This window comes from Syzygium oleosum, unplaced genomic scaffold, assembly GCF_021117445.2.
Source record: "Syzygium oleosum isolate NSW1041296 unplaced genomic scaffold, Sole_v2.1 Sole_v2.50, whole genome shotgun sequence".
Classification (NCBI taxonomy): Eukaryota; Viridiplantae; Streptophyta; class Magnoliopsida; order Myrtales; family Myrtaceae; genus Syzygium; species Syzygium oleosum.
Window position 1 is genome coordinate 1,211,835 of NW_026607534.1, and position 24,487 is coordinate 1,236,321.

The window sequence follows — 24,487 nt, forward strand, 5'->3', positions numbered from 1 at the left end:
GTGAGGTAAGACTGCTGGCGATGATTGGACCGCACATCAGCAATTTCTAGAAAAATTGGCCAGAATGACTATATTAGAATTCCGCGTAAAGGTTTAGCACCAAATTGACAAAATTAAAAAGTTTAGAACTGAATTAGCATTCGTACAATAAGTTTAGAATTGATTGGGTAATTTTCCCGTACTTTAGATGTCCAATTAACCTAGGTGAAATAAATCGGTCGGTGGCGACTCCTCTTTGCTTATAAGTGTATTAAAATTCTTAAAAGTTGTCACGAAAGTGTAATTGATCTTAAAACTTTAAAAAAATGCAATTAAGTCATAAAACTTATCACGAAAGTGCAATTTAGACCTAAAATTTTAAAAAATACAATTAAGTCCTTAAACTAGTCAAGTTGGTGCAATCAAATCATTCAATTAACTCCGTCCAACTTGACAAATGGAAAATGCTAATAAGTTTTAGGATTTGATTGCTCCAACTTAACAAGTTTTAAGACTTGATTGTACTTTTTGAAAGTTTTGGTACTCGATTGCACTCTTGTGATAAGTTTTAGGACTTGATTACATTTTTTGAAAGTTTTAGAACTCGATTGCACTCTTGTGACAAATTTTAGGACTTGATTGTATTTTTCGAAAATTTTAGAACTTAATTGCATTTTCCATTGTATTTATCCCAAAATATTATTATCGTCTCTTGTGTATTTGAAGTTAAAACTATAGTTGAATTCTTCCAAAATATTATTATTATTATTTGGTTCCTTAGAATTTTGGTGTTGTGGTTAAGAGTAACCTCACCAAATAGAGGGAGTTGCAGCTCCTGCGGGACCTTCATCATCAATCCTTATTCTGTGAGACGAACTCCATGAATGTGTTCCTTATTTTAACATGTCCTTACATCCCTAATTCTCCCTGCATCTTTGTCTTCGCCAATAAGAGGGAATACTTTCTACTTCTTTTATATCCATGTGATCCGAGATCCGAACGAGAACCTAGATGAAGCCTTTTAATAACATGCTTAGGTCCAAAACGCCTCATATTATTAAGGATTAATACCATGAAAAATTTCAAACTGATACAGCTGTGACAAATTTATCTTAAATTAATTTTTTAACTATAAAAACTTTCAAACTGGTACATTTGTGACAAATTTACCCCGAACTAATTTTATGACAATAAAAACTCCCAAACTGGTACACTTGTGATAAATTTACCCTTCATTAGTTTCCGTCAAATTGGATTAATATCACGAAAAATCACAAATTGATACACCTGTGACAAATGAAGAACTAAATCCCAAACTGATACACTCGTCAACTACCACGCGTCATCCGTAGGATTTGAAATTTTTGGCATGTGTCGGAGCTGATCGTGAGTTTCTTTAAATTCTATGCAATCCTGTCATGCTGATGTTCCTATTGAGGAAGGTGACTCAGATTTAACATAGATTGTCACATATTTATCAAATTAATTTAAAATAAATTTATTACATATTTACCTATTTGAGGTTTTTTGTGATATTAAATTATTACGAACGCACCTATAGTGCCTCGTCTTCTGGGGGTTTCTTTTTCTAGAAGGGTGAGAAACTTCTGCACTCGTCCAAAGAACCTCTCAGCGATACGGCCATTGTTAGTTCATCCTTCTCGGTTAATCCCGCTTCAGCGAGAGCAGCAGGCGATCGATGAATTCAAATCCCTCGCTTCGCCAGCTCGAGCTCGAATCTTTTGGCTACGGAATGCAATAATAGGGACGATAGAGCATATACATACCCAAGGAACCAGAGTTCCCCATTCAGCGGAAGCAGATGAGCGAGGCGGAGCAGCAGCCGCGCCGGTGCTGCTTGTCGCACGCGTTCTCCGTCGCCGCGTCCGCAAACCCTAGCAAAATCGCCCTCGTGCACGCGTACGGCGGCGCCGTCGTTCCCGGTGAGCTGCGCCAGACGACTGCGGCCGGCTCCGGCTTCTCCGCCGGCGGCGTCGATCGGTTCTGCGATGGGCGCGCGCGGTCCCTGTCCCCGCCGCTCTACCCCGGGGACCAGTGCTTTGCTTATTCCGACGTGTCGCTGGCCGTCGATTGTCTCAGCTCCCGTCTCCGCAACGTACTCGACGGCGGTGACGACCCCGACCTCATCAAACCTTCAGGTGCGGAGTTTCATCCGTGCTAACTCTGTATATCATGCCGACATTCGGTTGCATTAGAACTTTGGTTTAAATGACTGTTGATCGATTTAAGTGATAAGTGTTGCACGGTGCGTCTTCAACTTTAGAAGGTTGCTTCTGTATATGATCCTCGGTGAAGGTCGGATTTTGTGACAATAATTTCTTTAGTGGCGGTGATTTGTGAGATGGATGGCCTTGTTAATGAAAGCAGCTGAAATGATATTTCAAATTTTTTCTAGGTAAAAGTTATCGTAGTGGTGACGAAGCAGCGTATACATTCAGACCAGGTACAGCTCAATTGATGGAGTCAGGGGATGTCTATGTACCGAAAGTAATTGGAATCTATACACCTCCTTCAGTGGAGTACATTGTCTCTGTTCTCTCTGTTTTGAGGTGTGGGGAAGCTTTCTTAGCTATTGACCCGATGTGGCCTAAGGAAAGGATGTTGTCGATTGTCTCTCGTTCTAATGTTGAGCTCATTATTGCATGCAAGTCATCATTTGGTAAAAGCCACGGTCGGCAAACAGATTGGATAGTGGAATCTGGGAGTTGCCCTGTAGTGCTGTTCTCCATGGAAGAAAGTACCACAGAACTTAGTAGGCATGGAAATATCGTTTGGCCTTGTGTACGGGAGAAAAGAAGGTTGTTTTGTTATTTGATGTACACCTCGGGATCAACTGGAAAGCCTAAAGGAGTTTGTGGCACTGAAGAAGGTGTGCAGTTTGCTTTTTCCGTTTGCTTGCATTTTCATATCGTGAATTGTAGTATTTCATTTATTTGCCCCCTAAGTAAAATCATATTATTCGGCATTATCTTTGGTGCTAGTGAGAGTCAATTTAAAGAAGCCTTATGCTTTCATCTGTGGCTTTTGGCTTCTGTTGTATAATCTATGTTGTGTTTTTTCCTTTCATCTTCATACTATCGAAACGCTAGTCACTATAAGCATGTCCTAGGGACACTGTAATAGGTGACAACAACTCTGGTGCGGTAAATGATGAGACGGCTCCCCTTTTCTGTAATACTGGCAGGCTTTGATAATATTCAGTAGTACCCAAGCACAAGAGACTGCTCTCTCAGGAGAAAAATGTTTTTGTTAGCTTTGGTATTGCAGTTTGGGTAAATGAGGTAGTTATGAAAAAAATTGTTCGTGAACGTTTTCATTATCCTTGGACCACTTGATAGCATCTACTTTTTTAGAACCGTCAGATGGATCTCTTAGCATAACTCATTTTGATTGCCAGCCTTCCAACAGTTCTTTGACACATAAAGCCCCAGATAGTTCAGTCGGATCCATTACAACCTAATCTGAAGAAAGAAGTTTACCCTTCCCATTTGTACTTTCCTCACAAGCTGAAATCATAAGAATTTGGTGCGTCAAAGTCATCTGCTTGCTATTGTCCCAGAGATCTGCAAACTTTTAGGCTTCATAGACGTATTTTTCAATGATGGCTCTATGCAGCCATTTGAGGGAGGTGCCTCTTGAGAAACCTGATGCCCATCCAAACTACCTTTCCTGATTTTGGTGGTTTCCCAATTTGGTTAACTAGTATCTAATGATCAGAAGGTCTGCCTTGATTGGTCCAACTATCAGCTTGCCACCTTGATAAGTGGACCCTTCCTCTTCCTCCCCTCTAAATTTTTTTCTCACGAGTGCTCCCCACGAAAATGCGAAGGTAATCACTACATGACCCACTGGAAGTGTTGAAATTGCAAAGATCGACATTTGATTGCCAACGTTGAAATTGGGTTTGCATTTTTTCTGCTGGAGAATATAGCTACAGTTATGAAGTTTGAATACTAGGCTAGCACACCAGCAATACTACCTGAATAAAGAGCGGTTTTTTGACCTCGTCTTAATCATACGTATGTAAAGTTGATTTCTTTCCCTTCCTCAGTATGTCTTGGTTCTTTGCTTGGGTTGGTTATCTAATTACCTACTCTACTGCTATTACCCTTTTATTCTGGATGAGATTTTTCACCCATAAAGCACTATAGCCATTTCAAAAGCTTTGGTGAAATGGTGGGGCCAAATATGTATAGGACCATCGTTCTTTTCTGTACATAAGTGACCATTCCACAACAATACTGTGTCCGCTTCTCAAAATGTCTGCTCATTTTCTGGATTGAAAACCAAAATAAACTTTCCATGCAAGACTGCTGTCTTTGATGGAACTTTAACTTTCTAGAGTTGTTTCCAACTAGAGAAATTGAAAGAAGTGCATCAGAGAGTAGTATACTATGATTCTATCTTGGAATTACTTTCTTCTTGTGAGATTTGATTGTAGTTTATATCCACCATTGACTGAGCTGGACTAAGCTCCGATGTGAATGGGAACAAAGTCTTCATCCTGGTTAGGGTGGCTATAAGAATTGTATTTCTGTGATTCTTCCACTATAATGCCTTTTTAGCTCCTGATGTATGAGGTCCTCTATAGTCTTGCCATCATATTTGAGCCTCCTATAACTTTTGATCTACCTCGACCATGCACAAGAACATCAGTGCACTCTCAAGTTCTGTCAATGTATCCTTGAGGGTGACATATCTTTCAATATCTTTACCTTTTTGCAACACGGACTCAACATCCCTAAAGGATTCACTTTTGCAATAAGTTTTGCTACATTACTCAAGTTTCATATTTAGTCCGCGTATCGTATCATTGTTGGCGGTATACCATCTACCAGCCACATTCAACTAAACAAAATTTGAACTCATTGAATATGCTGTTTCAAAGAAGTGATTGTTGAAGGCTTTGAACTAATGTATAATATGTTATACGTGTGTAGTTGTCTTCTTCCCTACTGGCTTAAGTTTTTAGAATAAGTGGCAGTGATCCCACATAAATTCTTCTTAATTTCAGAGTAGTAAAATTGGAGTTTAAACCTTTCTAGGACTTTTATTTGTCTCGTCAATCATATATTTCGTGAATCAAAAGGCTTAGGCCAAACTCAACCTACGCACAGGGGGGAGTATTACAACATTTAAATATTGGATTATGCATTCATTTAATAGCTTAAGCTTTTGGGTTTAACTTTTTAACCACCGATGATTTTGACACATGGTGATAGGAATAGGGAAGACACCATACTGGTAGAGCAGCACATGGGAGAAAGAGACTTTTCCTTTAATGATATTATTTTTATTCTTCTTTATTGGCTGGCTCGTATATCCTTCAATCATTAAAATTTTCTATAGTGGAGGAAGGCCAAAGCATCACAATTCGAGCAGCAGTGAGCCACCTACCTTTTATGCCCCAGACCACCAGACTTTCACCATAAACCTGAGGCTAGAGAAAGCTCTGATAGAATGAAAAGAAAGTCTAAAGGTACTATGTATGCAATGTGCACAGTACCTATGAACAGTGATTGTATATTTAGGTTGCAAGATGATGAAAGATTATTGAAAACTTTGATGAAGCATCAAGAGAAAAGTTTGATTAAAGGTCCTTGACTTAACATCATGCCTATTGTTTCTTAAATACCACACAACACAATCGGAAAGCAAACAACTGCTTAAAACTCGGTGATTTAAATACTTTCAGTCCTTCAAACTTCTCAATAGGGACAGAACATCTCATGGCTATGGACTTTGCTAAAATCTTACTCCATGATGAAACTGAAAAACCTGGAATCTACAAGGAATAGATGACCTTCACATTAACCTTAGAGAAGTAATTGTCCACTTCACGGTTGAATTGTGTGTGCAAGGCTCCTTTTCTCTTACCTTTTATTTGTTGTTTGTGTATGTAGGTGATGTTTTTGCAAGTAATATTGTGGCACTTGTAAAGGAATTATCATGCTGACCTCTTTTTCATTTTTGAAGTTGTTCTGCTATCGGATAACTCTGTAAAGAGTAATCATACCTTTCTTCTCTCTTGCAGGTCTCTTAAATCGCTTTTCTTGGATGCAAAGACTCTATCCTTTGCATGGAAAAGAACTTCTGCTGTTCAAGACATCAATAAGCTTTGTTGACCACCTCCAGGAATTTTTAGCTTCTATTCTTTGTGCTTGTACATTGGTTATTCCTCCGCTCAATAAGCTAAAGCACAATGCTTTAGTTGTTGCTGATTTTCTTGAGGTATGAGGTACTTATTTTAGTATCTTGTTTCTATTTCTTAGGGTGCTTTGCCTTGGGATTTTTCTTCTATCTTTTCCTCATTACCAAATATGTCAGTCACAACCTCTCGCTGTAAAATATATCTTTCTGGTTTTTTTTGTTCTACGTGGATATAAGTTGCATGAATTGATTACTAAACCAAGTGTGGCATTTCTGACCTAATTTATTCAGTTTGTACTTGACATTCTACTTCTTTTTTCTTTTGTTTTATTGACATATTACTTACTAGCATCTCAAATAGTTTGTAAGTTTCCATTGTGTCAGAAAATACTTTCAGTTGGGAAATGCTTTTAGGCTAATTCAGAAAGAAATCAGATTTTCTCCCCTATCTACTGCAGTGACAAAGAATTGATTGTTCTACACATGCACACATGCGCGCACACACACACATGCATACTTACATACATACATACATGCTTACATGCATATATGTAATTCCTTTTCAACTTCTTCCAAGTGTGGGATACCAATGGCAGGATGGATCCAGAAATACAACACTAGGGGGCCAAAATGTAAAAGGAAAAGTCCAATGTGCTGAAAATAATATAAGTTGCATCAATCTAGTTGAACTTCACTGAATCTCACTAGGATTTTACAAATTAAATAATGTGAAACTTACGGGTAATAGCTTGATCGTGAATGGAATGTTCATTTTTGATAAACTAAGACGTATTACTGACTAAGAGAGGTTACAGGAAATGTATTACTGACTTAGGATAACTTCCTTTGCAAGTATTCTTATATTTAGTGACTAATATTTAGTTCTCTTGTAGGTTTTTCATTTTTGTACAACTTTGATAAAACTGATGGATATTTTTTCGATAATATTAACCTTTCCTTCTGAAGGGAGTATAGAATTTATTTCACTATATCAGGACAATATATGGCAGTGAGCATGCCCAAGTTTCCCATTTTATTATGTATTCTTAATATCTTACAATAAGTATGATGTATTGTCAGAAGGGTCCATATATGTATTCTTTCACTTGTTAGTAAGATTTAATCTCCATTCTGCAGGCTTATCACATCAGCAGGCTAATTGCTGTTCCATCATTGATGAAGGCAATCATTCCTGCCATGCTAAGTCGAGTCCCCCGATCATTGGAGTTATTAGTGCTCAGTGGTGAAGAATTTTCTGTATCATTGTGGAAGGAACTTACTAGATTATTACCCAAGACCACTATATTGAATTTGTATGGAAGTACTGAGGTCTGGAATCAACATTCACACTTTTTCTTTTTGCTAAAAATCAATTTAGCAGCTTTAAACTACTTGTGGGTAAAGTTCTTATGATGTTCCCATATGGTATCTGGAAATAAAATTTTTTATTGGTTTGTAAAGTACGTTTAGAAGATGAGATTGGTTTTGCAAAAGAATGACAGTGTATACATCCTATGAGTCTCGCCTCATGTTTTTCATATCATGGTACTTTTACAATTTGTGTGTCTTTACATCTCTACTTTCTTGACAGAATGATTCAATAAATACCTTTTCTCTTTTCCTTTTTCCCAGTGGAAGCCTAAAAATATCAATGCTACTTTTGCCCCGCCTTTTGTTATGCAGTTTCCATTTTTTTTTCTCCCATCAGAAGCAGCATTATTTTGTGATATGACACTAGAGAAGCAATATAGCTCTTTTCATACTGTTCACTGTGAAAGGATCTTGACGCTCTGCATGTGCAGTTTTAAACCATAGTTAAATAAAAAAAAAAGTTTCCAAAAGAAGTTTGTCTTCAATACCACTTTGCTTCATAAATTTTATTTTGTCTCACTTTGCCGGGCTAATTCCAAAAAAAAGCACCAACTTTACCTTGAGTGTCAATTCTGGCCCGAACTTTTTTTGTCTCAATAAAAAGCACCAACTTTTACTCGAATTCCAAATCTGGCCCTCATGATGTAAAATTTTCAAATTGTTTGGGCCAGATTTGGGACTTAAGTGAAAGTTGGTGATTTTTTATGAGACAAAAAAAAGTTCAAGCCATAATTGTCACTCAAGGTAAAGTTGGTGTTTTTTTTGGAATTAGGCCCATTTTGCCAGCTAAACTTTTACAGTCTCCATCAGTGTGCGGGACTTTTCTTGACTTTTCTGAAAATCAATTACTTAATTATTTTAGTAAATGTATTTGACTTTTCTTGAAGGTGGCTGGTGATTGTACATATTTTGATTGCAAAAGGTTGCCGATGATGTTGGAAGCAGAGAAATTATCCAATGTTCCAATTGGTCTTCCTATATCTAATTGTGAAGTTGTGCTTGTTGGTGAAGATGGTGAATTAAATCATGGAGAGGTATATGTTGGTGGTGTCTGCATTTCAAGTGGATACATGTCAGAATTATCTGCAGACCATTTAGATTATGTGGAATTGCCCCACAACTCATCCCATTACCGTTCTGATGAAGAACATCAAAGACAATTATTCATCAGGACTGGTGATTTTGCAAAGCAGCTAGCAAGCGGTGACTTTGTTTTTCTTGGGCGGAAAGATCATATTGTGAAGATTAATGGTCAACGAATAGCTCTGGGGGAAATTGAAAGTATGCTTAGAGGACATGAGGCTGTTCTTGATGCTGCTGTGGTTTGTCACAAAGGTCCAGAGGAACTTGTGCAGCTTGAAGCATTTCTATTGTTGAATGAAAAGAAGAAACCCAGTGAAGTATCCGGATCCATTAGACATTGGATGGTTGAGAAGCTGCCCTATGCGATGGTTCCACACCATTTCGTCTTTCTAGAATCATTTCCTAGGACTTCGAGTGGAAAAGTGGATTATGAGCTTCTGTCTGCTTCAGTCATGATGCATTCCAAAGATAATATTGACACTGACAGTAGCAACGTCTTGGAAGTTATAAAAAAGGTTTTCTCTTTGACCTCTCGCACAGAAAATTTCTTTGACTATATGACTGCTCAATGCAGAAACGTAACCTGCAACATATTTTTGTCAGGCCTTTTGTGATGCTTTGATGATTGAAGAGGTCTCTGATGATGACGATTTCTTTTCCTTAGGCGGTAATTCTATTGCTGCAGCTCATGCTTCTCATAATCTTGGGATTAGCATGAAGTCACTCTACGATTTCCCTACTCCATCTAAGTTACAGATTATCCTTCTAGAAAAGCAAGGATTAAGAAGTGTAGATCTCAATGTAAGCGATTCTTTGGGAATGAATTCTGAAGCTAATGAGAGGAAAAGCTCCCACGTAGATAAGTTAAGTGAATTCCAGCTTGTTGGCCTTGGACAGGAGAGGAGATTGACGAGGACTATCTCACCGGACTCCAAGAATGACAAGCTTACATCAAAGCGCTTGAAGTTCAGCTCTGAAGTTGATCTTACTCCTGAGGGTCCATGGAAATCTATGTCATTGTTAGAGCCATGTTCCTTAAGCCGGTGCAATAGGGTTATGTATGAAGATGAAAACAGTGTGAAAGATGTAGATCAACAGAGTTTGCAATTAGATTTCTCAAGAGACTTAAAAGGTTTGATGCATGAAGTATGGAAAGCTCCCATGGAGTCCTGTGTTGATGCATCGCCACTGCTTGTGGTCCGTGACCAAGAGATTTGTGTGTTTATTGGCTCTCATTCACAAAGATTTGTCCGTATTGATGCGAAAAGGTATGCACATATTTTATTTTTCAGCTACTTCTGAAATATCCAAATGCTTTAAATGAAGTTACTTCGCACTTCTTTCCAATCTTAATAATATGTCAATATAATGTCAAAACTGTTATTTTTAACTGAAAAAGCCATGTCAATTAGTGCATGTTAGAAATAATCATCCGATATTGTGATGACGTGATCTATCTCAGCTACTCTTTTTTGTGTTCCAATTGTGCTAACATTAAAGAAATGATATTCGGTTATAATTTTGTATTTGTTTCCTTTTCATATTTGATATTACCCATGATGAATGGGATGAATAGCTCGCTGATCTTGGGTCCATTTTTAATGGGAAGTGATAACCCCAAGCCGAATCAAAAACTGATTTAGGCTGGCCAGTTAGAAGATTAGGCAAGAAGAAGATAAATGATTAGATGGCCTTTAGTCCTCTTCAAACATGGATTCATCATAATCATGTGTGATTTAATTCTTATGATCCATTTTTAATAGACTGATAATTTTCTGAGTGTTGATACTAACATGAATCATATAGTGGTCATGTTCTGTGGGAGATTAAACTAGATGGAAGAATTGAATGTTCGGCTGCTGTTACAAGTGACTTTTCTCAGGTCTGTCCTTAGTTTTGCATGCATAATCTGCCTTCGTGTCTGTGAAGACCTGATTTATAGACACAACGATTGATTTGATTCTATTTGGTCTTTTCAGGTTGTAGTTGGATGTTATGAAGGGAAAATTTATTTCGTTGATTTCTCAAATGGTAAAATCTGCTGGACTTTTCAAACTGGTGGTGAGGTATGACAGTTTTATACTTGTATCATTTTTCATTGATTTACTAATTGAGGGATGGCAGTCGCCATCGAAAATTCACAAGAGTACAAATTTTGGTGAAGCACAAGTTACACCGTGAATCATTTTTAGGATTAGCAGATCTCATGTAATTGGTAGTACCTATGACTGCTTTAAGTGGCTTCAAAGTAGTTGCCTTGCATATGCAATCTGTCGAAGAGATACAATCCGTTTCTCCTCCACTGATTAAATAAGAAAGCTTCACTAGAAGGCACTAAGGGGATAACAAAAAGCTCTCAGAGAAGATACAAGCTATCGAATCTACAATGTCAAGTATGATATCTTAAGAGAATTAATTTCTCTCGATATACGAAAGAGAGAGCTAAACTTGATGCGTCTGTCAAACAGACTGATGAGTCTTTTTAAATCTTTCAAAAGCTATCATTTTTCTTTTCATGGGAGCCAAAAGTTGGAGAGAGAATCCTGGTATATAACTTTCTTCTTCAGCTTCCAAGTTCCAATTCTTGCCATGTGCAGAATATTCCACAACATTACATTTTCTGTAAATCCAATTGATCCCCAACAAAGAAAAGAAGTGAAACAGCGACTATTGGACCAGCCACATCATGGGAACAGATGATTTACTGTTTGTCCTTCTCTTTAGAAAGAAATCATCAGTAGTATACTGCGAAAGAGCTTAATATGTCCCCACCTCTATCTAATCTATACTGATTCCAGAACATATGTGTACCATCTTTGATCCATCACCATAAACCCAGTCCGTGAGCATTCTTAGATTCTTGTATTCTTCTAACTAGACTACATTACCTCCATTGGTGATCTTTATCCTTGATGAAGTGCCATAATTACTTGCTTTAGGGAGAGATTCGCCCTTGTGACATAATCACTTGCTTCAGAGAGAGAGTACCTCATCTTTCTTGCTAAAACATAAATGTAATTTGGCTGCTTATGCATTTACTAGATTAAATTCACTGCATGACATCCATCAATTCTCTTCCTTATTCCACTATTCCAGCATGGCTGCCAACGTACGTCCATGGTAAATGTCTTCATTGTCCAAAATTTAGACATCGAATGACTTTCTAATGGACCTAAATAAGGTGCTGTCAATGATTGAATTTGAGGGGAAAATGATGCTGACCAGGACGGGTAACATGCCTAGAAAGTTCCTACTAAAATGGTTGCATCAGCTATTACAAGCACATCAATTTCTTGAGGAAGAGACGGTTACAGATTTACACTGAAGTAGTCCAAGTTTCTACGGCCGAGCTTGATTTTTTTCCAAATGGGAGAATGATTCTGAGGCGTCATTCATCTTGACTGTAGCCCTCTTTTTTGTTCTTTTGCTGCATTGTACTTTTTCGATTTTGTCAAAATGGTATCAAGGTCCCTTGTTAGGGTTCCCCTACATCAATTTTAGTACGGAGCAAAAGAACAGAGAAAAGACAACAACAAAAAAATAATGAGGGCAAGCTACGCTTAGTTTGATACTGACAATGGGATGCACTGGGTTTGACATTGTCATGATGAAGGATGAGAACATGCCACAAAGCTTTTGTGAGCAAAATTGCATCACAGGCATGCGTATAGTGCTTGAAAAACTCTTGTGCAACTGACATATGTGTCTTGTCAAAACAGAGTATACATATGGTTTTATGTTTTGGCTGTGGTCCCATGTTGGATACCCTTGTCTTGTAATTCAAGTATTGTGCAATGTCTGTCTGTGATAATGATAAATTAGTAATGATTTAGGAGGCATCTTATTATGTTTGTTGTACTGATCTTTTACTAAAGGTAAACAAGACACCTAGCCTTACTCCATTAACTGGGCAATTGCACACAATTTCCATCAAGCATTTGCTTGATTTTTTTTTTGAAATTTCCTTTCTTTAGAACGTTCGCTCTATATGCTTATTATATTCTTTATTTTGAATTATGTTTGTTTAGCAGATCCCTTTTCCTTGCTTCATAGGTAAAATCACAGCCAGTTGCAGATGGGCAACGGCAATTGATATGGTAATTCCAGTCCTTTCTGTTAATGAATTTTTTCTTTTACTTGTATTTTGGCATGTTTATTCCTTGGACATAGAAAGGGTGACTAATACGAGATATCTGCCCACGAATTATTGCCAGGCTGTGACACTGTACCACAATTTTCTTTTTTCTGTAAGCAAAGACAATTTATTACAAGAAACATTGTTCTAGTACAAAATTTTAAACAGGATACAAGAAACAGAAAACTCAAAACTCAAATAACAGAGTTATAGCAAAGAAGAGTCACAACATGAAACCAAAGAAGACTAAAAACCATAAAGATAAAAGAAGCTGTGGACTCTTCTTATAGTCCCTCCAAAATGCACCATATGAGACAAAATGGAAGATTTCCTTGATTTGCATGGCCCAAAGCAATGATTCAAGGTTTGAGATTATTCTAGAACAGTTGTTAGCATCACCCGATAAAGAAATCGATGATAGGTATGTTCTCTACTTGAGTATATTTATGTATTTTAGGCGGTAGTTATTAGGTGGTTATAAATAAGGAAATTTGGGTTTTGTTACTGTCTCTCAGGCTCTCAGGCTCTATAAATAGAGCCATCTTATGTACTCTATCAGTCAGTCATTTAGTAAAGATGTAGTCTTTATTAATTCTCTTTATTCCTCCCTCTTGAAAATTATAAAATATTTACATGGTATTAGAGCCACCAAGAAAATGGGATTTGAGGCAACAAAAGATAAAAATAAAATCTTGAACTCCAAAAATTCTTACTTTGTCTTTCTTCTAGCCGGCAGTCTTTTAAAAAAAACCTCATCTCTGCCATCATCTTTTCTACCTCGTCAACCTCAAGAGCAGCCACACTTCAAGAGCAACATCATCATTTCGTGTTTGTTGCGGTCTCTTTGGTTGTCTCTGAGAGCAGAGCTCTCTCATGAGCCAGAGGTTTCTCTGTCTCCATCGTAGTCAAGGGGAGTTGTGGTTGTTCACTGCCGCCTCATCAATCTTTTGCCAAGATCCTTATCGCTGGTGAAGACTAGAGCCTCTCTGTTCTCTTGTCCTTCCGTCATGTATTCATTCTCGGTCATGGTTATTGGTTCTACCTCTCCGTCACAATCAAGCTACTGTTCTCATCCGTTTGCTGTTTTTGGTCCTAGGTTTGTTATTTTGTCGTCTTCTCCAATTTCCAGAAAAGAAAAAAGGCTTTCTAGGGTGTGTTAATGCTCCAATCTGCAGCGCCTTATCTTCAAAAAGTTCCCCAATTTTGGTCAACTCTCAACAAGCCTAATGTGGATGATATTCGTTGTGAGACTCTTCATCAATTGCAAGTGTCATTGCCTAGTGAAGCCTCCATCAAGTTTCCAGGCAGCTGTGAGCTCAAGAGTCAAGCATACATTTGTCGAGCAGCCAGAGTCGAGAGTTGTGGGTTGATGAAGTTCAGTTTGCCTCAATTCGTGAGTTGGGTCTCTCGATGTTATCTTTGTTGTTCAAGGAAGAGAAAGGTGTCAACTTTTCGATCTCGATTTGTCTCCTCAGCTCTTTTGTCAAATCTGGTGTTGATATGGTTTACATTCAGTTTGTTGTGTAAGGTCCGGCATGCACCATTGTCATCGTCTCAAATCCATTTGATTTATTTACATCCCTTATCTAGTGTAAGGTCTGGCTTGCACAGCGCTTTAGTCACAGACTATGGAAGAAAGTTCTGCTTGTCATATGCAACCTGGATGCTCCAGCTTGAGGAGTGTCAGTATATATCTATGGATATTAGCTAGTTGTTAGTATAGGTGGTCATAAAGAAGGACATTAGGGTTTTGTTAGTGTCTCTCATTCTCTATAAGCAAAGCCATCTTATGTACTTTTTCATTAAGTCATTTAGTAAAGATGTAGTTTTATTGTTTCCCTCTCCCTCTCTCTTGAAGATCCTAGAATAATTACATTCTTCATGTGCATTGCATAAGTAGCACCAGTTGATTAAAAGTTCTTCTGTCAGAGATTCTCAACAATGAGAACTCTATTCCAAGTAGCTGCCCAGCAGAAAAGGATGTCGTCAGGGGCGCGTAAGGAAGCCAAATGGCATGAATTGTCTGAAGGAATCAATGGAGAGACTTCCGATGGCTAAATAATAAGATTTAACAGAAAGGCTCTGCATTTAACAAAATTCTAGATGAGTCTGTCCTTCTCCAATACCTTTTACCTTGGGCTATAAAGAAAGATATGAATGTGCGGACCACATCAAGCTCCCTAAAATATAAATTGAGGTGGGAGTTCAGAGTACAGTGCTGGTGTTGACGTACAAGACGTTAGAAACCAGGGCATCCTGGTCAGTAGAGAGAGAAAAAAGAGTGGAATAACAATGTTAAAGATGAATGTCTGTGCACCAGTTTTTTTGTCAGAGAGGAACACTACACCCATTATTGAATTCAAATCTAATCCAACAACTAAAAGAATTCTATCCTTCTCTAATATATTTCGAGACTCCATCAACATGGGGGCAAGATAAATCCTTGGAGCACCCACGCCTATGATGGCACCACAAATAAGCTGAAGCAGTTCAGATGAGAATGGGGCTAGACGATGCCAGAAGTTTCTGAATTTGTGCCTCTTGCTGAGGATATGGTGCTCGATAAGGAGGATAGTGTGTACGGTATTGTGGGGGCTATCGCAAGAAAGCTCACTTTTCATTGATAAAGAGAAATTCACTATAGGGTGCTAAACGGGTGCAAACCCACGTACAAAAGGAGGTCAAGATTCAAAAGAGCTTAATTACGAAAGAAAGCATATATTGTCAATCAATGCATTTGCATCTGCAAGTAATTCCATTATGCTAAAATCATTAGTTTTGAACCAGTCATGAAAAATTACAGGGCTTGAAGACGCTTCTCCTTAAAAGGCTTGCTTTCTTTGCTTTTTCCAAACCAGCCAGAAAACAGAAAGGATACTCACAAGATAGCGATCTCCAACCCAATCTTTCTTGCACTCAACACCCAACCGTTTGACATGGTTCTATCAAATAAAATATTAAGACTTTCGATTTCCCTTTCTAGGCCATGTTGTTTTAGTGGCACTTATTCTCCCTTTTAATTGCATCTTCACTGCATTATATGCTCTTTTAATGCTATGTTTGTTCCCCTATCCTAAGTAGCCTGTATTTTCATTTGTCCTATTGTCTTTTATCAATTTTGATGCTCTATATGTTGCTTCAAACAATTGACACAAAAAGGATTTATGCAGGTGTGGATCTCACGACCATAACCTCTATGCTCTTGACTACAAGAATCATCAATGTCTTTTTAATATTAGCTGTGGTGGGAGTATCTTTGGTTCACCTGCGATTGACGAGGTGAATCTGGCATTTCCTGTTGTTAGGGCGTGATTTGTTTGTGAAACATCTACAATTTTCTGAGTATGAGGAATCGGATGGAATGGACATCCAGAGGGGATACTGTAGAATGTCAGATAGTCCTAAAAAAAATGAGAACAAAATGTCAAAGGATATGCTGGAAAATTGAATATGTGTGTGTTTGTGTCTGCATTGAGGCAAATTTGAGAGGAATTTGCTTTCCTTCTTTGCCAATTCCTGATATCGAGAGATTGGGAATGCCCCATTCAATTCTACGATACGTCTGAACAAGAGAAAAAGCTTGGAGGAGATAATCATGATTCCATTCCATTCCTTGTACCAAATATGGCCTAAGGACTTGTGTGATTTATTTTCAATTGGTTCAATTGATTTTAACTGTCATATTTGACATGTTTGATGCTTGAGATTTTTCTTGATTTTTCAAATGTAAAGTGTTTACATATCTTTGAATAGGTCATTTCCCAGTATAATAAGTTTTCCCTTGATTACCATGTAGTTGCTTGAAAACCATTCTTGAGAAAATTAAAATTCAATTGATTCAATGCAGGTGCGTACCACTCTTTATGTAGGATCTACTAGTGGTCGTGTAACAGCTCTTTGTATCAAGGTACATATGAACTCTTTCTCCCTTTTGTTTCCTTGGAGTTTGAATACCTAGATGGCAGATGCTGAATTGTCCACTTTTTACCTCCAAATGCCATTAAAGACCACCTCCAATCATAAATATCCCAAGCTGCTTATGACAGAACAGATATAGTTAAAACTTTGATTAAAAAAAATTGTACTAGATGATTGCTGGCTAGAATGATTATTGTGGAATGGTTGGCTATTTTTATACAGTGAAGGGACCAATCTTGGGATCTTTGATATCAAGATTTACACCACCTCCGGTATGCAGAGTCCTAAGTGAAACTTGAGTTGTTTTTGCATTCATCTGTGTAGGGAAGAATGTTAAATTTCTAGAATATGAAATATGACTGTCTTTTGTGGGAGGACCGCCTTATAAGTCTTCTTCATTCAAGTTAAGAAGAACATTGGTTAGAGTTCTGAGGATCTTTTTTTATCCACCTAATAAAGTTGTTCAACATCTGCAGCTAGTTAATGAGAAATCCGTCAATCAAATTTGAATGGAACATTTCATTAATTATCCAATTATGGATCATGCCGTCTTTTTCTTTTTAAGTTTCACACAATTTAGGTATTTCTCTTAATCCAAATAATTGAATTGGGTTTCTTTTTTAGAATTCTTTTATTATTCCTTTTAAAAATAGAATGGTTTTCATGACCTATTTCTTTTTCTTTCTTTTGAAAGGTTTATGAAGAATTTATTCTTTCTTTTAAAACCTGTATAACTTAAAAAGAATTCTTTTGCAATTTTATAATTTTTTTTCTGAGTTTCTTAAAAATGGTTCAATAGAGTCCTAAATGCTTCAAAAAGTGCAATCAGGTACTAATCCTTCTGAAATTAATGCAGTGAATTCTTATACCTTTTGAAATTAGTGCAATTAACAAATATCGCCGTTGTGGCATCTAGTCATGGGAAAACCATCTGCTTCACCAAATTAAGCATGGTTTCTACCATAATTGTGTAAAAGAAAAGCAGGGGATTTTTGTTGTCTAGTGAGAGTATGACTTGATTATGAGTGTTGATTGTAAATAAAACTCAATGTTAAATTTAGATTGATCCAGAAGTAAAACTAGAATCAGTGCTTAAATCTGAAATTTAACCACAAATGATAGATGAATGTTTAATCATTCTTAGATACCGCAGCTATTACAGTAATGAGACCTACTAGTTTAATTTCAGCAAAACAATCCAAATCAAATAATTTGAAGTAATAATTCGAGTCACCAAAATCCTAGATGTTAAACTTGAGATTCTAATTCACTTCAATGAAATTAGAATGAAAAAACTAAAATTGATAGTCAAGGACAACCGATGCACGATTTTAGGCACCTATAGTTGGTCAGTTTGTGATACAATTATGAGATTTCATGACCAAATTCAGAGTGTTACTCAAAACTCGGTTTTTCCTTGATTTCACGTAATATCTAAGTCTAATAGTCCAAAATCAAGGCATATAACCAATAGGCAACAAAAACCCTAGGGCTTGGATAGTATTAAAATTATGCTAAATTCGCTGAAAATTCCAATTTTCTGATGATTTGACATCACCAACGGCCATGTTAGGATTTGATTGCATGAATTTCAAAAGGTTTAGATTTGGTTGCGTATTTTGAAACATTTAGAAATCAATTGCACTCCATACAGAATGTTTAGGACTAATAGAATAATTTTCCCATGTTGGAATTAGTAGCTACATGAACAGAATGAGTTGAGGTAGCCATCATCTTTCAATAGCTCTTCCTTTGTAAGAGAAGGTAAGCTAGTAGCCAGTGTTGATGTTATTTATGCAATGATCCTGTGGTGGCTTGGAATTTTTCTTTACCCTGTTATAGTGGCCAGTTTGCAGTAGATATGCCTGTTGTTGTGGGTGCAGTGATTCCAATTTGTGCTATTTGATATTGTGTTCTCTAAACTATAAACTTGCCTAATCATACGATTGTTGGCCCTAGCATGTTTAAGAGATTCTGATCCAGAAGTTAACATGAAATGTGCAGGCTGTACCATTTTATGTTCTCTGGCTATACGAATTTGAAGTGCCAGTATTCGGATCTCTCTCCGTGTGTTCTCCTTCTGGTCTAGGTAGTCTGCGAAATGTCTTTACTTGATTGTTTGTCTACATTTTCTTAATTTATGTGGTATTTTTCTAAACTATCATGTTCTGCAACAGTTATTTGCTGCTTGGTTAATGGATCTGTTGTGGCTTTAGATACCACTGGATCCATTATTTGGAAGGTACTACTTATTTTTCTTACTTACTGTTTTTGGATTTTTCTTTTTTTAAGTTTTTCACTTGATAGAAGTCAGCAGTCCAAATGATTGTAGCCCATGCGAATTTCTGGAAAGTTCACTTTTGATGATCATTACGTTTTTGAGTTATTGGTATTGTGATTCTAATGAAATCTATCAAGCGAGAGAATGATCAGTGCGATGTGTCAGAGATCTATAATTTGAGTTATTGCTGTTGTGATTCTAATGTACTAGAATCTATCAAGCGAGAGAATGATCAGTGCAATGTGTCAGAGACTATACATCTGCATTTTATGGTATCATAAGTTTTGCATATCTGATTAATGCACCATGGCTGCAGATCTGTGCGCTCGATACTATGGTTCTTACCTTTTTTTGTGATCCATTATAAAACATTCGCTATCCCTGAAATGTTGACTTCTATGGAAGCAGACAAATGTCGCATCAGTGAAAACAAATTTGTCAACAGATTTTCTTCTCATAGTTAGAGCATTGATAGTTCAGCTGATAACTTCGGGTGACAGTTTGCTCGAGAGTAGGATAGGCTTAATGTGCTTCAATTGGGTAGTCCCGCGACAAGTCCATGTTGTTGTTCCATGTAGTTGCATCTGTAGATGAAGTCCCAGAGATGTATAAACATGCATTTATATGCACGAGCAGTAAGCAGACATAAATATGGGTTGGCATACGAACGCTCACGGATATAGATGGTCTTATCATTTCTTTTCAAGTAATTGGCAATCTATGTTTGTGTTGTTTCCCCTGCATCATGGACCTACCCTGATGTGCAATAGAAATGCCTGCTCCGCAGGGTCCAGAGTCACTCTAGTCCTTGCAAATTAATAAACAGTGCGTCATAGCTTCTCCTCCCCATATATTGTCTCAGCAAGAGAGCTTACTTTCCCGTGTTTTACCTCTGTTATGTTGGTCATGTTGTCAGTCCCTTGTCCAGGCCAAATGTAGCTGCAGTGATAGTTTCAAATTAAGGCGTAAATTGAAAGGCTCATTTTTTTACATTTGGAATCTATTGTGAGTTGGTAAACAGTTGTAGGATAGCTGGAAAATGAAGCAAAATTCAATGAAAACAGGTGTTAAACTTCAAAAATCTAGAAAAAGAAGTTACATATCATGTATTTAATGACTTTCATTGTAAAAACTTAATGCTAGCTTGTGAATAAAATGTTAATTGTCAAATTGTCACTTTTTCTGGGTGAAATGGCAATATTTCTACAGTGTTCCTCTTTAGGGAAGGGTTAATAATGTAACTATGTGATGGCTTTCATCCATAATTGGGCAGTATTATAACTAAGTATTACCAATGAGAAGATGAAGTAGAATATCCTTCCATATATTAGGAAGATGGGAATGTCTCGCAAGTTTTCATGGGTTGATCTCTCTAATTTGAGTTTCTAAAACCACCGATATAATTAATCCAAGGATTGCTCAAGTAATTAGCATGTTTGTCTTCCTCGCGCAAAGCCAGGTTCAAGTTACCCCACTTAAGCATTTTCTGTGACCACACCCAGGAGCACAGGCTTATATATCCTTGGTAATAACCTGGTGTATGTATGATGGGGTGGTTGGACTCTCACACCTGGTGGAAATTAATTGGGTGTCCAAGAAGCCCCAAGGACCGCCCTTATAGTTGTGTTGGCAATGTAGTTAGAATCCAGTCTAGAATCATGTCCATTTAGATCTTAAGTCTCCTTACTTACTAAGACTAGAGAAAAACCATGAAGCTTAGCTTGTAATTCTATGGTGACGTTTTAGCAAGCTGCACTTAATTGGTGATTCGCTAGAAAGTTGTGGATCCAATCAAATTATGAATTGATTGTTGTGGAATTGCATGATCTTGCTCGTATTCTCTTCCCACCTTTGAATACTGAATTGGATCACATGGTTACAATACCGAATTCTACAATTTCTACAAAGTGCATCTCTAAATGCTTAAGGAAGGTTTGACTTGCTAGGATGTGTAATTCACAGTGACAGAAATGATAATTTTCGAATAGCTGTGGACACCACCACTTAGCAGTCATGTGAACCATATCTACAGCCATATGTGATGTAGGGAAGAAAACCCCAACAAGGTGTATAACACCAAGGATGGAATTGAAGGAGCAAATAGGAATCATTCACAAGGAAATGCACAATCTAAATGATTCTCTTCTGGCTGTCAAAGCCAGGGAAAGGAAAGAACAACTTTCTTAAAGAAACTTTATTCTATAATGGAAAAATAATCTAATATGAAAAAAACTCTTCAAGACTAATAAATAGGGATAAAAACCATTATTCATAGGACTCTCCAAACATAATTAAAGACCACAACCGACCCCGTAAAACCAAAATTAAGTCTCAGCTACAGTAACCATGAACAAAAACTCGAGAAAATAAATAAAGATTAATTTCATGCAAGTTGTCAAGCTTGTGTTTTTCATCATTTGCCAGATGATAATCTGTAATTTTATCATAGGATCTTATGATGCTATGATCCCAAACCATAGGTAGGATCTCGGTTTAGTAAGATAATTACAGCATTTATAAAATTATGAAATCGATATGGTCCTATAGATTTTACTGATCTGTTTCCTGTTAATATTTTAAATTTGTGATGTGTTTGGTATTTTAGGTTATAGAAGTCCTGACTTCTTTTCTAGAAGATGTAGGCCTTCAAAGTAGTACTGCTTTGTAGTTTTAATCTCACAAAAGCCTCCTCATCGATTTTGCAAAGATCATTTATATTTTACTTGATCATTTTCGAACTTCTGGGATCTTGCGATCCTCGATCCAATTCCAATCCTTAGACAGTCCCATTGATCCTTAGTAGGCTGCTGATTTTACCATTGTGGATGACATTTTGTTTACTAAATGGATGCAAGTTATCCTGCTTCACTTTGCAATGCCTTTCCAATTTATTAAATGCATTCTGCTTTGTAATCTTATCCTAATTGTTAACTTTGAACAGCGGAGAACTGGTGGTCCTATTTTTGCTGGAGCCAGCATTGCTTCTGTTCTCCCTACTCAGGTAAAGCACTTCCTTTAGAGAATATGTTTTGCAAAGTCCATTCTATGTACAAGATGTGTCCCGGGTAGCATGTAAGGAAAATTGTGGACAACTTTCCTGTAAGGACGCGATGAGGCAATAAAGTAACATGAGCTAAAGAATCCATGTAAAACCATACTGCAGGAAATATTTTAACAAAAAGAAGACCATCAGTTTACTCATCTACAAATAAATTACGTTTGCATGTTGTGCTGCACCAGCATTGGCAATTTTGGATGCAGTATGATAACATGATCAAATAACAACAATGGAAGAGATTACTTGGTATAAACAAGTATGGCACAATGAGGAGAAAAAGTGACCCAAAGGTTTAGACTTCGTCTCATCCATCGTCAACCTCTATTTGCTAGATGAATTACTTTACTATCTTCAAATATGGGATATCTTTGAAAAAGCATGAAATAAACCGAAAGGAGCAGGATAATCAATAAGGAAAGGAACCGCCTTCGCTCTTGATCTAAGTGAGGATTTCTCTTGTATGCAGGTGCTTATTTGCTCCAGAAGTGGAAGTATTCTTTCACTAGAACCAGTATGGTCGAACTCTTATCATATTCACTTCAACTTGATTTGTCCAAGAATTTGTATCGATCTAGTTTCATCATTTGTTTTTAAGTCTATTAACCAAGTCTCTAGTGCTAGCTGGTAAATATATGCATTAGTTGCTATGGTTTTATCACAATCTTCTGAAGACTTTTGCAGGTAGCTTTGCATATAGATGGCTTTGCCACCTAGTACCAGTCTCTTCTCTAGTTCCTACTGAACTTTCCAATTTGGAAAACTTTATTTTAGTTTCAGAATACTGGAAGAATCTTTTGCTATTATTTGCGTCAAGGAAAACATCTTCCCCCACATTTTAAAAATGTTCTTATGTCATTTAACTATACAAAACAATTCTTGTGATTATCTTTTTCTCTAATCGCTTTATCGCTGTTTCTTGGCGAAATCGTTGCTTGAAGACAAACCTCAAACCTCTGCAATCTGCATGTCACCCGTTATTAAACTTCCCAGCACCACAACTATCTTCGCACAGCCTACTTTCATCAGTTTTTCTTTAATTGGATATTCAAAACAGTGATATTCAGATGGAAATTCTCTCCGAGTCTATTCTTAAACTGTGACCTTTGATCAATTTGCTGTCATATTTTCTCATCATTATTGGGGATTCTTCAGGAAAATGGGGAGATATACTGGGAATACGATGCTGGCTATCCAATAACTGCTTCTGCTTATCTTGATGAGCATTTGCGACTTTCAGCTGACAGGTAAAGACACTACATAAGCTCGTTGGCCTAATGCTTGTAATTTATAACATCACCGCTTTTTCAGGCTGGTTTGCATTTGTACCTGCTCGGGATCTGTGGTGGTGCTTCGCATTGACGAGGATGTAGCAACGGAAAGGAACCAGCAGATCGAGGATAGGTGCATGGTTCAAGAGTTCGCAAGGTTGGAGCTGGAAGGAGATGTATTTTCTTCACCTGTGATGATTGGTGGCATTATTTTCGTTGGTTGCAGAGACGATCATTTACATTGCATAGCTGTTGGATCACAAAGTTCAGTGATTGAGTAGTGTGATAAAACATTATGGTGCTATGTCAATCTACGCCACACCCATTTGCTGCATCTCCGCTCCGAGTGGTGGTGGCAGCCTGAATCTCGTTGGAGGTGTGCTGGATCCTGCTGGGCTACTCGAGACCGGCTGGCTGTGACTAGGAGCAACTTTTGATAGCCCCGAGTCTAATTGGCCATGGTCCACGACCCAATGTGTGAAGGGTACTTGGGTCCAAAGAGCAGCGACCTAGGTTTGATAGTCGTCGACTCAGGATCCGGAGTACGGAAAAATTCGTTCTGCGCAGCAATTAATCTTAACAATACGGAGTTTAGTTCCTGGAATAAAATGAACTTTGAAGATCATCAATGGGGGTCCTCTTATTTCACTCGGTTAAAAAATTATGGCCTTCTTAAAATCAGGGTGCCAGAGTTTCCTTTGTTTTTACCAGAGAAACTCGTGGACTTTTTAGATGCTGTCATTTCAGTGATTTGATAACACATCAGATATGAATAGTAAAATAAGCAATGAGAAAACATTGAGTCGATATGGTGTTACCAATGGGTACATAATAATATAATTCTCTCATTAGAAAAAAGGAAACTTCAACGGAAACAATTGTGAATTGTGGAAAAGAGGAAATTTAAAGCCCCTCACATCATTTGGGGAAAATAATATGTTAGGATAAGTCATGTATGTCGATCAAAATTGTGAATTGTGGAAAGAGGAAATACTTACAATACAAATGAATATTAAAAGCCAATAGGCATGCGGTTCTGTTGATAAAGGGATTGCGGGGTGAGGATGTTAGTATCACATGTGTGGGGTTCGATTTTCGCGCTTTTCAAGAGGTAAAACAGAGTGATGAGAATTAGAGATAAGAAATAACATCATGTGTTGATTACTCTTGATGTCAGGATGTGCAGTCACCACCTTCGCTACGTCTTCCACTAACAATAATAG

The 24,487-nt window shown here is 37.4% G+C and overlaps 1 protein-coding gene across 4 annotated transcripts; it reads left to right on the forward strand.

The window, feature by feature from the left end:
• Positions 1-1,604: 1,604 nt before the first annotated feature.
• Positions 1,605-23,568, forward strand: LOC115689492 (putative acyl-activating enzyme 19). 4 transcript variants are annotated; one of them, XM_030615538.2, is made up of 17 exons: positions 1,606-2,138; positions 2,396-2,869; positions 6,035-6,231; positions 7,288-7,479; positions 8,409-9,119; positions 9,208-9,872; positions 10,411-10,486; positions 10,584-10,670; positions 12,658-12,701; positions 15,910-16,018; positions 16,587-16,646; positions 18,662-18,746; positions 18,835-18,899; positions 21,880-21,939; positions 22,463-22,507; positions 23,149-23,240; positions 23,305-23,568. In XM_030615538.2, the coding sequence occupies exons 1-17, from the start codon at positions 1,802-1,804 to the stop codon at positions 23,543-23,545; spliced, it is 3,540 nt and encodes a 1,179-aa protein (XP_030471398.2). In that variant the 5' UTR covers positions 1,606-1,801; the 3' UTR covers positions 23,546-23,568. The 4 variants fall into 4 exon arrangements, 3 of the variants coding, with proteins under 3 accessions (XP_030471398.2, XP_030471399.2, XP_056163105.1); XR_008815525.1 differs by lacking the exons at positions 23,149-23,240; positions 23,305-23,568 and adding an exon at positions 22,179-22,286 and having other exon boundaries at positions 1,605-2,138; positions 22,463-22,504; XM_030615539.2 differs by lacking the exon at positions 22,463-22,507.
• The last annotated feature ends 919 nt before the right edge of the window (positions 23,569-24,487 follow it).

What these genes read in the sequence shown, in the direction of transcription:
- LOC115689492 (XM_030615538.2), top strand. Translation starts at nt 1,802, where the DNA reads ATGAGCGAGGCGGAGCAGCAGCCGCGCCGGTGCTGCTTGTCGCACGCG. An exon ending in GTTCACCTGCGATTGACGAG is followed by an intron (nt 16,019 to 16,586) that starts GTGAATCTGGCA and finishes GATTCAATGCAG; the next exon opens with GTGCGTACCACTCTTTATGT. An exon ending in TTGCGACTTTCAGCTGACAG is followed by an intron (nt 23,241 to 23,304) that starts GTAAAGACACTA and finishes CCGCTTTTTCAG; the next exon opens with GCTGGTTTGCATTTGTACCT.